The sequence below is a fragment of the Chanodichthys erythropterus genome, chromosome 2, assembly GCF_024489055.1.
Source record: "Chanodichthys erythropterus isolate Z2021 chromosome 2, ASM2448905v1, whole genome shotgun sequence".
NCBI lineage: Eukaryota > Metazoa > Chordata > Actinopteri > Cypriniformes > Xenocyprididae > Chanodichthys > Chanodichthys erythropterus.
In genome coordinates, this window is record NC_090222.1 from 37,802,501 (window position 1) to 37,818,588 (window position 16,088).

The window sequence follows — 16,088 nt, forward strand, 5'->3', positions numbered from 1 at the left end:
GTAAACAGAAAGGAAGGAGTCCCGTCGAGTTATATCATGTGAGGATGCTGCCGGTAGTGGCAAATTTATAGCCTTTTCTCACAGCAGCTGAAATAATTAAACTTGTAATCCAGAAAGATCCAAATGACAATCATCAGTGACAATTGGAGATTCACCCATAGCCAAAAAAGCAAAGGACTATGGAGTGACTACAGAAATTGAAATCTACAGGTAACGCTAATACACACTAAATACACAGTCACGCAATGCTGATGTTGTTAACAATAACAATTTGAGAACAATATAACAGTAATAATAATTTGCACGGTTTTGGCACAACCCACACGTACAGATAACTGTTCCGCATATGACTGCAATTGCATGTTTCAAACAGAGATGGCGACAAAGAGGAAAAATCGCGGACTGCAGCTTTAAAATAAATAAATAAAAACAAACAAACAAATTTTGCTTGGTTTCACAGGATTATCAAAAATATAAACATACTAAACATCACTAGAGTTTAGTTTTTCTGGATAAATAAATAAATACATGATTTAATTAATTCAGTTTAGTTTTACTGCATTATTAAAAAAACATATAAATAAATAAATAAATAAAGACTTTGAGGCAAAAATATCTATATTGCAATACTGTTACTGTGATAAGGTTGTGTTCATCCGGCCCATCCCTAGATCAGTGTTATATAAAAACACTCAAAATAGCGGAGCCAGAATCTCTCAGCTATTATGAGGTCATTTAACCTTCACGCTGGCATCGTGCCCGTTGCGAGGCCCCTCAAGTGCCAAACAATGTGCCCCCGAGAGAGGCTGTGAATTATTCAGAGCCCATCGCCTGATGCCAGGGTGGCATGAGTCTTGAGGCATATGGGCATGTAGGCACGTGTCGAGAGACGAGAAAACAGTGTGAGACCTGATAGTGTCAACATGTTACCTGCGTTCAGTGCGCCAACACACACTGAGCACATCCAATTAAAACCGGTCATTAGCACATAACAAATGTCAACATCTCATCGCTACAAACATGAGGCCTTCATACAAGCTGTGATAAATAACTCATTGACTTCACATGTTCTTGCTTTTTTTGTTAGGCTAATAGCTGAAGAGATTTTTATAGCACTTTTATAGCAAATGTATCCTTTCCCTGCTGCTCCCCTGAGCTTTCTTGCACCAAAAACAGTCAGAATTTACCCTTACAAGCTTCAAATGAATGATAACACTTTGCAATTCATTAGTTACTACATTAGTTAACATGAACTAACAATGAATAATACCTCTAAAGCATCTCTTAATCTTAGTTATTGTTAATTTCAGCATGTACACTAATAAAATACATTATTAAAATCAAAAAGTTATTTAATGGACCTGAGCTGACATGAACTAACAACAAACAAATTGTATTTTTATTAAAGATTAATAAATACTGTAGCAAATTTATTGCTCATTGTTAATGTTACTTCATGCATTGACTAGGTTAACTAATGTGACCTTATTTAACAAAAAAAAAAAAAGACTTCATTATAAAAATGGTGTATGCAATGATAAATATTAGAGATACACCAATACTAAATTTCTAAGGAAAAAACCTCTCTTAACTAATGCTGTAAACTGGATAAAATGAACAACAGAGTCCAAACTATTATATTAATCTACCATTTATTCACAGTGATCTGTTGTGTTGCATTTAACAGCGTCAAAACGCCATTTATTGTTTAAATTTCTCAATAAAATGAACAGAATTAGCAAAAGCACAAAGCTCTTTGTGATTAGTGGATGTGATTAGTGATGTTTGGTGTAGGGAAAAACTACAGACCTGGCAACCAAGACTTGAACTATAAGTGATTCATAGGCTCAAATAGAGCCTGTTTTAACGTTTTTTCTTCACACACAGTATGAGATGCAGACTGATACTTTTTTCCGCCCCTTTTTGATTGACAGAATATAATCGGCCCTGATCATCAGCTGTTTTTAAACAATTTGCCGGTGGCTAAGAGCTCTATGTGATCCCAGATGAGGAATAAGAGGTCTTATCTAGAGAACCATCAGTCATTTTCTAAAAAAAATATTAAAATGTATATATTTTTGAACCACAAATGGTCATCTTGCACTGCTCTGTGATGCTGCACGCATTACGTAATCACGGTGGAAAGGTCACGTCACGTGTGATGTAGGCAGAAGTACCGCGGTAGGGCAAAAAATTCCATCTCATTTTCTCCTCCAATTACAAAATCGCTCAAAGTCTTTGTTTTATCTTTTTTTTTAAAGGGTGTTTGACTTAATCTTTGCACGTTTGCTTTGCAAACACTGGATCGGTACTTCTGCCAACATCATGTGTGACCTTTCCAACATGATTACGTAATGCGTGGCGCATCACAGAGCAGTGTAAGACGAGCATTTGTGGTTAAAAAGTATATACATTTTTTTTTTTTTTTTTTAAGAAAATGACCAATCGTTTCTCTAGGTAAGACTCTTATTCCTCGTCTGGGATCATGAAGAGCTCTTGGAAGCTGCAACTTTGGACTTTCAACCCGTTGGTAATAGGCATGAGACGGTATCAAATTTTCATGTTGCGATTAATTGATGAAGCTTTTATCACGGTATACGGTATTATTGCTATATTTAAATAAGTTGCAAAACCATTTTTGTCATTGTTTAACAGGTTTAAGAACTCTTTTTGTAATAAAACAAAAACATCTCTGACTGAAAATTTCAAACAGATTAAAATGCAAAAGAATTAGGCTATAAAGAACAACAGATAACACTTTACTCTATTTAATGCATTAACTAAGATTGAGCAATAGCTACATCTGTTACAGAAAGTGTTATTTTTTGTTAATGTTAGTTTAGAAACACAAATGAACATTGTTAGTTTTATCTCAGGTCCATTAAATAAGTTATTTTGATTTTAGTAATGTTATTAAACAGTAACTAAGAAATTAACATTAATTAATACTTTATAAGTATTTTTATTGTCAGTTTAGTGATAATGAATTAACATGTTAACTAATGAAGCTGTATGTTTTCAAAGTTTTACTGAACAATAACAAATAATCAGAAAATGTCTAATCATTAGGGCATGTTGTAGACCAGATTAAAATATAAAAATGTTTAGGTTTGAAAATAAATATCCTTTTAAGTCTTTTTTAAGTATTCAGTATTTGGTGCTGTGATGAACAACACTGAGATTACAAAAAAATGAATGGCTGTTTGAAGCAATTTAAAAACTTTCCTAGCGCAGTTACTTTGTTTGCACGGTTTCCGTGGTAACCGCTGCACGCTGCTGTTCCATCAGCGCCCTCTGCTGTCAGAGTGAACGCGCACTTTCATTCAGCTTGTCTCCTTCACTCGTTCTGCCATGTGCTTCTCGTGTGCGTTTACATCTGAGCGCGTGTTCTTTTGACGCAGAATACAGCGGTGTTGTGCATTTTATACGATTGATGGGTAAAGTATTCTTAATTGCCTTATAAAAAAATTAATTATTGGTAATAAATTATTATTTACGGTATTCTGAAGTGCCGACGATTACAATATCGTGCATATTCATTATCGCGATTTATCACATTCTAGTTGGTAACTGTCGAAGTCCACTATATGGAGAATAATCCTGGAATGTTTTCCTCAAAAACCTTTCTTTTCTTTTTGACTAAAGAAGGACAAACACCTTGGATGACAAGGGGGTGAGTAAATTATCAGGAAACTTTAATTCTGATGTGAACTAATCCTTTAAATTAAAATTATCACATGGAATGACAGTAAAGCTCAACATAAAAGTTCTCTCAAAATGCCTGAGACAACAGGCATCAAAATGCCTGAAAAGATCTCAACTGATAGCAGACGTTTATGTTCATCCACCCAAACGGCTCTTGTGTGAATGCATGACTGGACTTGAGAATGTTCCTCAAAGATTCACCGCACAGCTAAATCACAGCAGCTGCTCGAAGCACTTCTGGGTTCTGCAGAGGATCAGCAATCACACAGGTTGAACAAGGACAGAACAAGTGTGTTCTTGGCACAAATTCACACTTAATGGCTGAACATCACACAATCAGGGACCACATCTTTCACACCCAAATAAAGTGACAAATACTATTGGTGATTTAAATTAGTTTCTAAACCGGTTCTAGGTTTAATTCAGACTGGACAACAACCAGTTTGACTTTCTTTTGGATTAAAGTTGGACCTTTTTAGTATGCTAATGTTTACGATTACAAGTTACAGGGAAAGAATACGAAACAAATATCAAATGATAGTAAAGGATGTGAAAGTGTTAAAAATAAGCAGCGTTTGCATTCTCATACTTGTGTATATCTTTAGACATCTTTTGCATAATAATCTACTGTACTAAGCATTATAATGTCACAGTGCATATTTAAATGCGTGATTTCATGAGCATTTTCATGCCACTTACAAAGCCCTTTAGGGAACATTAGACTGTAATAAATTGCCAGCTTTAGAGAGAACGGTCCTGACAGCCCATAATTACAAGCAGCAAAGTCATCTGCAAACCACTAACGATGGACATCTACAGAATGTTAATTCAGCCACGCAGTATGGCGATATATACCTTTTGGTGGTCGAAAAGTGTCTGCTGGTAAGATTTTGCTGTATCATGTTTCACGTATAGACCGCAGTATACGTTTGCAGCTATCAGTGAACAGGACTGCTTTACATTATTTACTTGTGAGAGTGACAAAGACAGACATTTCAAAAGAAAGGCATTCAGAAGTGTCATCTACGGGGTGTTGTTTGTTCAGACCTGTAGAACAGCATCAACAGGCTATTCTTCAACGCTAAACTGACGTAAAAGTATGTCAGGTGGGTTGGTCAGTCTTGCTTTAGCCTGACACAGACAGTGTGTGTGGTCTCTGATGGAATCCCATATTTCCTTACTGTGGTTAATGGTTTGCATGACACTAAACCCCTTAAAGGATTAGTTCACTTCAGAATTAAAATTTCCTGATAATTTACTCACCATCATGTCATCCAAGATTAGGCGATAAAACGGTATCGATATTTATTGGCGGTACGTCTTAATCGATAATGATAGAAAAAATGTTCGATGCAAGTCTCAATATAGTTTCACTTAAATGCATCCAAATGTAAACAGACATTAAGTTCGGTTGCACAAGTTCTGGTTCACAAACAGACGTGCTACGAGTGACATGCAAACAAGCTACTGTGGAGTTCAGTTGCGCAATCACCACGTGAAATCAAAACAGAAATACATGAAGACTTATATTACATGTGAAAAGTGGCATAATCGTTCACTTGATTAGCTTGCTCAGGTGTGTTTGATTTGGGTTGGATCTCGAGGACCAGAGTTGAAAACCCCTGAAACTTTTATGGTGTCATTTTCACCTTCCAAATCCATTCGTTTACTTTTTCAATTGAAGAGTTCAAGATCCTATCTACACCACTGTCCTAAATCAATCTCTGTCTATGGCCTGGTTAGTGGGTATCGCCAAAAGTCCCTTTAAGACAAGTCATTTCACTCGGCGGCCATCTTTGAAACGCCTCTCGGGCATCCTGGGCATCATGCAGCTCCAAAGCTGTTTGCTAAGCTTTCGATTAAATTTCATATTTCAAATCACCAATGAAATCTGACAACAACTGTCTCAATTTTTTTTCCAAACGCTCGAATCACGACAAAAAAAAAAAAAAAGTATTTTTATGCTGGATCAAGCTAATGCGCATGCGCAGACCTAAATGTGCGTCTCGTGCCTCATTTCAGAGGCGCGCGTCTGACTGTTTCTATAGGAACCGGTGCTTCTAACGGCCGCTGCAGTGATGTGATGACTTTACCAGTCGGCGATTGGCTCTTATTTAGAAGGCGGGACTTATTCCGCTATATTGCGCGTTACACTTTCTCCTATTCAAAACAATACGAGTGACGCGTCTTGTGTTATTCTATAGTCTTTGGTATCGCTGCTGGAGATTTACACAATGTTCTCAAGGGCACAGTGAAGTCTGCAGGCCCGTTCTGGTCGCCAGGCATTCAGCAGCAATGAAACACACGGTTGCCTGTGGGGAGTGTTATAATGGGAGCAGCCTGGCAGAAGACTAGGCACACCAAACCTTCAGGGAGCATGTCATATATTTCTTCTACCTGCAACGGGACTCCTTTAGAGTCTAGGACTGGGACGATATATACGGTGCAATGGTAGAAATGTGCCAACATGTAAATGATAAAGCAAAATGTCATGTACTTACACATGAGAGTGGCAAAGAACTGCCTGCACCTGCATTTAAAACATCAAAACAAACAATATAATTTGGAACCAAACAGGCATATGTTTTTTTTTTCATTGCATTAAGCCTTAGATGCTGGAGCAGTCAGTCAAATTTCTGGCTTGGCAGATGGAACATGCAAAACAAACATCTTGCATGTAAATCGCAGGGGTAAATGGGAAAGAAATGCAAATGAGAAGACTCTGTTGCGTGTTACGCTCCTCTGATTACAGGGTCACTAAAGGTGCTTGTAACTGCTGCGCCAATGAGTCATATTGATCCTAGTCACACATGAACAACCTGTCTAGGGAAAAACCAGCATCATCTCCGTGAGAGACTAGGATTGGCTGCCAGGTGACTAATCTGCATGTTATTATCACTGACGAAAACTATTACCAAGACAGAAACAAGCAGTGGAAAAATACGTAATTATTAAACCAAATGAACATAAAAAAAGTTTGGTGTCGGCGCACCAAGGCTTCACTTATCTGATCAAAATAAAAAAGTCAAAAACAGTAACATTGTAAAATATTATTACAATTTAAAATAACTCTTTTCTATTCGAAAATATGTTAAAATGTAATTTATTCCTGTGATCAAAGCTGAATTTTCAGCATCATTACTTCAGTCTTCAATGTTACATGACCCTTCAGAAATCATTCCAATATGCTGATTTGCTGCTCAAGAAACATTGTTGAAAACAATTCATATTTTTGTGGAAACAGTGATTATATATACAGTGCTTCCCACACATAGACTTTACTTGGGCGGGCCGCCCACGTATAATAACGACCGCCCAAGTATATTTGGAGACAAATTTTTGCTTTTATTATTTTTATCCTGTTATACTTTTATATCCGCGCAAGATAATGAAACCATCCGCGATCGAATAGCTGTTTACTCCCGCTGACATTCCCACGGGCGCTGCATTTTGCAAAGTCACAAGGGCGCGCTATTGCGCTTTCTACAAGCTCACGCAACAGCGCTTCAGACTCTATGTTCAGACTGCTTCAAAGTGATTCTCAATCAGTGAAAAGCACAGAATTATGCCAAGCGATTGCTAATGAACTCAAGTTGATGAATTATTACAATGTCTACTTCATGGCCGTTATATAAAATGATTTAGACGATTGTAAGAATCTGAAGGATCAGCCTGCAATAGTACAGACATTTCAAATGTCTTGGTGTATTTCGTGGTTGTTTATAATTAAAAGTCAAGTAGTCAAAAGTCAAAGTAATTAAAAGTTTTTTTCTTTTGGACATTATTGGTATTTTGGTTACACAATAAATTGTATTTAATTTGATTTCCATTTAATTCATAGTAAATTATTGTAGTCTCGCCCACAGGAAGAAAAGACTAAGAACATTATTTGACACATATTATTCCTTTTATAAATTTTACTAGTAAAATCTGTGTCCCATTCACTGAGAGAGACACTATATGACAGCAAGGAGAACATAGCAAAAAGGAAAACCATTTAAATGCTGCAATTTTGCATAATTTACAATGCATAATAATGCATAATATTAGTATGTAATTAAATGTAATAGTATGCTATGTAATTAAACTTAATTTCAATAAATAAAAATACTGGTAAAATCACACATTATTTATTTGTCACATGTAGTAGAACATTTTTGTGCCGTGGGTAATAGGAGGATTTTTCACCTAGCTACCACCGCAAGTATATTTCAAACTTGTGGGAAGCACTGATATTATTTGATTATATGATTATATATTTGATTATATGATTATATATTTAAGTTCATAAGAACCACATAAGAAATCTTCATGAAATAGAAATCTTTTGTAACATTATAAATGTCTTTACTGTCACTTCTGATCAATGAGTCTTGCTGAATAAAAGTATTAACTTCTTTAAAAAATATATTTCTGACCTCAAACTTTTATATATTAAGATTTTACTTTAACATTAAAAAATAATACAGAAAAATAAATGACCTGAGAACTGCTGTATTTATGAACTCCCTACAAGCATGCTGTGGGAAGTGCAAAATGTGGAACGGATAAATGAAGCACTTATAAAAAAGTACCATGGATCAGATAATGTCATGGTATTTTGATAAATACACCATGGAACTGAATGATCATGATATTCTTATACTATGGGATTTACTAGGCTTGCTGCGGTAGTCTGTGTCACTGGTGTTACAACGTGTTCGGCCGTACACGATTACATTACTTGGCCACCGGCAGTTCAGTTGGACAACGGACGTTACAATTATAAACTGAAAGCGTCAGCTCTGCTACAGTGCAGCAGGAGTCAGATTCTACTGATCACGTGATTAAAGTAAGGAGAGATGACTTACAAGACGATGGCGGAGGATTTGGTGCACAAATCCTGAGCGTCACTGACAAATATCTTATCTTGGATAATGTGTGGTCAGTACCGCCGCTCCCTACACACAGAGTATGCATGATTGTGAATTTGAAAAAGAGCATGCATTTAAAAGCGATTAATAACCGTTGATAATAAACGGTGTTGCTGCAAGTTTATACTGGTGTGAAACTTTCCATACAAGGTACATTAAAAAAATACAGAGGCATAAGAGCTGTCAAGGGCAAAGGTTAAAACAAGGCTCACATAGTTGGTTGCTTTTAATGCTGATAAGATCAAACACAGAATACTAATTAATGATTAATAAAGCCCTGCCATAGTCAAACAGTCAAAGGGAACATTCAATGGTTTACAGTTGTTGAGGTCTGAGATTTCTTAGGGTGTGTTCAAACTTGTAGTTCAGTTCTCTTGGTTCTTTTGGTGCGGACCAAAAAAGAAAATAATACATTTAGTTCTGGTTCGCCTAGTGTTCACACTGTCATTTTTAACACCCAACCTAAAGATACAAAACAAAGACAAAAAATGGCTTTTATGATGTGTATTTAGTGACAGAACTTGTCGAACATTCAAAACAATGCTGTGTTCTGGACTAAATGGTCCGTATGTCACTCGTGAAGAGCTTATATATGTGTAAAAGAGTCAAAACAGCGGCAGGAATCCCTCCGTCGCACACACAAACGAAGATCAGCTGCAAGGAGACGTGGTTCTAATGCCTGTACTGAACTGTGATGGGCAACATCATGACTATCAGGAGAAAAAACAGGTATGCTTGAGCATTCTGTCTTATTTGTGGTTGCATCTTATGATACCATGTCCTGTTTTTGGTTTGTTTATGTCTTTGGTCCGTATTGTGTTCCTATTTCAGTCGAATCGCACAAGACTTCGTTTGGAGGCACACCGAGACACATCATTTCATTGGTCTTGGTGCGCACCAGGGTTCGGATGGAAGCGTTCACACTTATTCAAATGAACCGCACCAACAGAGCAATCGCACCAGGGTTCGTTTTTAATCGAACCAAACATGCCAAGTGTGAACACACCCTTCGACCTCACGTTGTGTCAATCACGTTTGCACACTGTCTCCAAATCTTTCGTCCGTCAAAAAAAATATTAAGATCAGGTTCGATTTTCTGCGTTTTTTGCATCCGTGGCACGCATTTTGAGAGACGTTTTGACAATTCAGAGCCACCGTATGCAAACGCAAAAATCCAGAATGCCATCTGACAAGTTGATCCACGTCGTCTACAGCACAAAGCATTAGCACTGTATGTCAAACAACGTGCAGAATACAAAGTCAGATTGTGCCAGTAGCAAAGCATCAAACTGAGCCGCTGACATCCTGAAGTAAACTTTGAAACGCTCGGGATAATCACGCAGCTCCTTGATGAGGTGAACTTTCCTTTCTCTTTATGCAATCTAGGGATTGGATGGACCCTATATTTCCTTTATTTTTCTCTTTTTAAAAAGAGAGAGGACAATTAAATCGTGTTCTCTACTTAAACACTTCATTTTGTATTGCTTTGCAATTTTTTTTGCAACAGATTCAATAATACGCATCGGACTCAGTGTGCAAGGTCTGTGTGCGTGACGAATTTTTAGGATTACGAATACGAAAAAACGCGTGCGAAAATTTCAGACTCAGTGTGCAAAGGCCTTTAAGGATTTTCTTAAGACTCACTGTTAATGACGAAAGCATTTACAGACCAGAGAATTTGGATGTTTGCTATCCTCTCCAGTGGCTCTGCTGTAATCCCACTGGTCAGGCCAGATCTCTATCCTGTCTGAGCCCTAATCAGCTGATCAAACTAACAAAAGTAAACTGTGAGCGACAGTGGTCTGGTGAGAACTCTAATCTAAACAGACACTAGACCGCTCACAGCCTGAGGTCACAGTTTACACAGATCACTTTAGAGGAAGCATGTAAGAATCGGTGATACAATGCAAAAGAGAAAAGAGTATTAACAATGGACAAATAATCAAATAACCACGAGTTGCAGTAAACTATTTCAAACAAATTTCAACAGAACAACAAATTAATTCTGCAGTAATCCGTGGCACATTCTTTGGAAACCTGAGCCTGGTGACCAATTATGTCACATTTATAGAATGTTATTAATCAATATTTAAATTCTTCATATATATGATGTGTTACTTTAAAGCAGGGATTCCAAATGTTTTTGTCTGGTGAGCCACTTTGACGTAAAATATTTGAAATCCCTCAAAGATTTTAAGTTAATATTTGAATAATTTAACACATTCACACATGCCCACTGTTCTCTGATGTTGGTTAATAGTCACATGTCATGCAGGTAAACAAGTAAAATTCTCATTTTTTTTCAAGTTTTATTTAAATTATTATTATTATTATTATTATTTTTTTTTTTTTTTTTTTAATTTTAAGGATGAATAAATTATTAGCTTTTCATCAGCTCAACCCTGCAGTTCCCTCACAGACCATAGTTTGGGAAACCCAAAGTGAAAGAGGATAAACTCAATTATAAAAATCTTTCAATAAACTTAAATTATTAATAAGGACTGTGTTTGGTCAATGACTGCATTCTACGATTAAATATTTCTGTATAATGACTTGTATAAATGGCTGCATTTCCAGTCATTATAGATAAAGAATTTGACAGGGTCTCTTGAAAGACTGTAACTTCAATTCCTGCTTTGCTAAACATCGAAACAAATAACACCAGAGCAATTATTGTAATTTAAATCTGTGAAACAGGAGTTCATTTAAATTGTTCTGATTAATTAATCTAAACCCCACCATAGTCCTGAGCATGAGCTATAAATGAGTCCATCCATATTGTATTAACTACTACTTGCCGTCTTCAGGTTGTGAGACTTGGCACTCACTCCCCATGATGAGCATTTATTAATAATGAACAGACTCTGAAACATTAATGCTTAACCCTTGTGCATGTCAATGCATTTGAACAGATGGACTGTGATGTAAACATTAGAAATGTCAAATGTTTTTCTTTCTTCAGTCGAAAAGATATTAAGGCTTTTGAGGAAAACATTCCAGGATTTTTCTCCATATAGTGGACTTTAATGGGGACCAACAGGTTGAAGGTCCAAATTTCAGTTTCAGTGCAGCTTCAAAGAGCTCTACATGATCCCAGACGAGGAACAAGAGTCTTATCTAGCGAAATGATCTGCCATTTTCAAAAAAAAAAAAAAATGTATATACTTTTTAACCACAAATGCTCATCTTGCACTGCTCTGCTATGCACCACACATTATGTAATCACGTTGAAAAGGTCATGCGTGCTGTAGGGCGAAAAATTCCATCTCATTTTCTCCTCCAACTTCAAAATCGTCCAAAATCGTTGTTTTACCTTTTTTGTAAAGGTTGTTTGACTTTGTAGACACTGGATAGGTACTTTTGCCTACATCAAGCATGACCTTACAATGTGATTACGTAATGTGTGGCGCATCACAGAGCTAGTGCAAGATGATCACAAAAGTATATACATTTTTATTTATTTTTTATTTTTTTAAATAACTGATGGTTTCTCTAGATGAGACTCTTATTCTTTGTCTGGGATCATATAGAGCTCTTTGAAGCTGCACTGAAACTGACATTTGGACCTTCAACCCATTGAAAACTGTTGAAGTCCACTATATGGAGAAAAATCCTGGAATGTTTTCCTCAAAAAACTTCATTTCTTTTCGACTGAAGAAAGAAAGACATAAACTTCTTGGATAACATGGGGGTGAGTAAATTATCAGGAAATTTTAATTCTCAAGTGAACTAATCCTTTAAAATTTCTCTTCCTCACATAAACCTATATATTTGACTAACATTATACTATATAATATAGTGCATGAGTCTTCTGGACTAATTTATGATTGACCGATGTGCTTGATATGAATGGCTATAAAGAAAAGATCTGGGGCCAGTTATATAAACATAGCGATTATGTTAAGACTGTGTCTTATGAACTAGTATGACCAACCAGCAGTTAGTTAGGGGTAATCAGTCTAACGATCTATGTTTTTATGTAACTGACTTAGAGTCATGAAAGGTATTAAAGAAAAAAATGTGATGACAAACATGTAAGACTAGTCTTTGAAGTTTATGCAACTTGCCCCAGGGTGAAGATTCTTGCAAAAAACTAAATAAATAAATAAAATAAACTAGACTCCTGCGAGGAGGGTCATACATCAGGAAGCTAGAAAGTGTCATGCCAAATCATCTGTTGCTCACACACGCTCTTCTGAAACAGGAAGAAGCCTGAAACTGGCATTTGCACATACCTGACCTCATCTTCCCTCTTCGCCATGTTCCTCTCCTCTTGCATCATATGACTGCTGTATTTCCCCAAAACCTCATGCACAATAACACATTCATTTCCTCACCAATAATAATTCACTCGGGAAGTTAAACAGCATTTAATAATCCATATTATGCCCAGCCCTAATCAAGCAGGCCCAGTGCAGTACGTACACTAAGGTCAGTATGTACTGTAATTATCAGTACGTCAGGCGTTTAATTGACACTGTCCACTAAGGTATCATTCAATGGCAGGCAGGTAAGAATCTCACATTACCACTGTTACAGTCTCGACAGCACGCCAACAGACAGTCTGATGCAGGCATAAATGCACACAAAAACAGGCTGGCTGATGTTGCAAAACTGTCCAGGAGCCCACGGTGTACCATTGGTCACTTTACATATCAGTCTTACTGTCCAAGTGGACAGCTGTTATCAGGATAAATTGCAATCTGGACCAGACTTTATGCTGACAGCAAGAGAGAAACACTGTTCTGATGACTTTGCACAAAAGTGGAATGTGCATAGAGATTTGAGCAACTTGGTCACAGCGTGAAAAATAAATATTTACACTGGTAAACGGAGCAGCGTGAGAACAGAGAAGAAACTCCCAATGACCCAAAAATTAATATTCTGTCATTAATTACTCACCCTCATGTCGTTACACACCTGTAAGACTTTCGTTCATCTTCAGAACACAAATTATGATCTTTTTGATGAAATCTGAGAGGTTTCTGTCCCTCCATTGACAGTCTACGCAACTACCACTTTCAAGCCCCAGAAAGGTAGTAAAGACATCATTAAAGTACTCCATGTGATCCAGTGGTTTAACTTCAATTTTATGAAGCGATGCGAGTGCTTTCTTTGTGCAAAAAACATAATTTAGTGCTTTATTTACAAAATATTAATCTCCAACACGTTCACGTAACAAAGTCTGCTCTAGCATCAACACAACACACGTTCATTGTGGTGCTCTCGTGAACGCGCACCAGATTAAAGGGTTAGTTCACCCAAAAATGAAAATTCTGTCATTTATTACTCACCCTTGTGTCGTTCCACACCCGTAAGACCTTCGTTAATCTTCGGAACACAAATTAAGATATTTTAGTTGAAATCCAATGGCTCCTTGAGGCCTTCATAGAAAGCAATGACACTTCCTCTCTCAAGATCCATTAATGTACTAAAAACACATTTAAATCAGTTCATGTGTGTACAGTGGTTCAAGCGACGAGAATATTTTTGAAGCGCCAAAAAAACAAAATAACGACTTATATAGTGATGGCCGATTTCAAAACACTGCTTCAGGAAGCTTCAGAGCATAATGAATCAGTGTGTCGAATCATGATTCGGATCGCGTGTCAAACTGCCAACGGCTGAAATCACGTGACTTTGGTGCTCCGAACAGCAGATGATTCGACACACTGATTCATTATGCTCCGATGCTTCCTGAAGCAGTGTTTTGAAATCGGCCATCACTATATAAGTCGTTATTTTGTTTTTTTGGCGCTCCAAAAATATTCTCGTCGCTTTATAATATTAATATTGAACCACTGTACTCACATGAACTGATTTAAATATGTTTTTAGTACCTTTATGGATCTTGAGAGAGGACGTGTCATTGCTTCCTATGGAGGCCTCACGGAGCCATCGGATTTCAACTAAAATATCTTAATTTGTGTTCTGAAGATGAACGAAGCTCTTACGGGTGTGGAACGACATGAGGGGGAGTAATTAATGACAACATTTTTGGGTGAACTAACCCTTTAATGATGTCTTTACTACTTTTCTGGGCATTAAAAGTAGTAGTTGCATAGGCTGTCAATGGAGGGACAGAAAATGCTCAGATTTCATCAAAAAGATCTTTTTTATTTGGGTTTGGGACGACATGAGGGTGTAATTAATGACAGAATTTTTGGGTGAACTTTACCTTTAAGGGGTCTCTCTAGGCTCATCATTGCATGTATATAACAGACACACACACAAAAGCAAGCCACTGAATATAAAAATATAAACATACTCACCCAATTTCATCAAGGAAGCCAGCAGAACCCATAATGAAATCTCAAAGGGCAAACGAACAGTGTCATAATCAAATGACAGAACCGGGAAGGACTTCTTCTTGGAGTGAGTGTTGTTGTGTCCCACGTCCTTGTGATCGTGGTTATTCTGGGATATCCCGGTGCCCATGTCAGGAGAGCTGGCAGCTCCTCCAAGGAGCATCAAACTGCCCACCAGGAGCCCCAAGACAATGATGAACATCTTGAGCTCCATGTTCACAAGATGAGAGGACTCAAGCTCCTCCAGATACACGAATGACACGATATTATCTGATCAAGTCTGTCGATGCTTTAACTAACTCTATAGTGAAGTTTCTTTTTAACCTACTAGGCAATTCCTGGATCATTTTCTGACTTCGGACTGACTGAAATCTAAAAGGCTCTTGGGTTTCCTACTTCCTGGCTGCTTTAGTAAAACATTTAAACACCCTCTTCAGGTGAAAACCAGGAAACATAGACCGGGTTGTGTGTGAATATACCTGCATATAGACCAGGAAATATATGCGGGTATGTGTTCCCTTAAGGCACTACACTAAAAGGTACAACTGATGTTCATTTTCTTCCTCCTCCAACATCACCATCATCATCATCATCATCATCATCATCCCCTCAGAAAAAAAGGACACTCAATGACAACTTCAAAAAACTCCTCATCGATACAGTCCAAAGGCACCAATCACGTTTTCTTCACGTTTGCTCTTCTAAAAACATCACAACCTGCTGTCCTGTCCCGATACAGACGACAGGAAAAGTCGCTTCAACTACGAATGACGTTGCTGTATTCGTGGCGGCGTCACGCGGGCTTTTCAGCGCTCCTTAACGAACTTATTCGATGTCCTTTAGCGATACGACTGACCATTTCACACACACCGTCTCCTTCTCCCATGTCTGCAGTGCGTGATGCAGAACAAATATATGTACAGCTCTAAAAACACACCCTTTGGGCAGGTTTTGAAAAGTCAATGGGAGGGGTCTCTTTCTTGGACTGCAGCGACATCCAGTGGAGAGGAGGGTCGCTGGATTCTGGTTGCCAAGAAATGTGTTCGAATCGGAGAATCCTTAAAGGGACAGTTAACTTTCAAATTAAAATTTCCTGATAATTTACTCACCCCCATGTCATCTAAGATGTTCGTGTCTTTCGTTCTTCTGTCGAAAAGAAATG

The 16,088-nt window shown here is 37.4% G+C and overlaps 1 protein-coding gene across 1 annotated transcript in view; it reads right to left on the bottom strand.

Annotated features, from left to right (window-relative positions):
- slc9a1a (solute carrier family 9 member A1a) overlaps positions 1-15,846 on the bottom strand; it is a 49,335-nt gene extending 33,489 nt beyond the window's left edge. Inside the window, exon 1 of the mRNA XM_067411663.1 lies at positions 14,891-15,846. Coding sequence (XP_067267764.1) covers positions 14,891-15,140 — 250 coding nt within the window. The 5' untranslated portion in view covers positions 15,141-15,846. The remainder of the gene's footprint in view (positions 1-14,890) is intronic.
- Between the last annotated feature and the right edge of the window lie 242 nt (positions 15,847-16,088).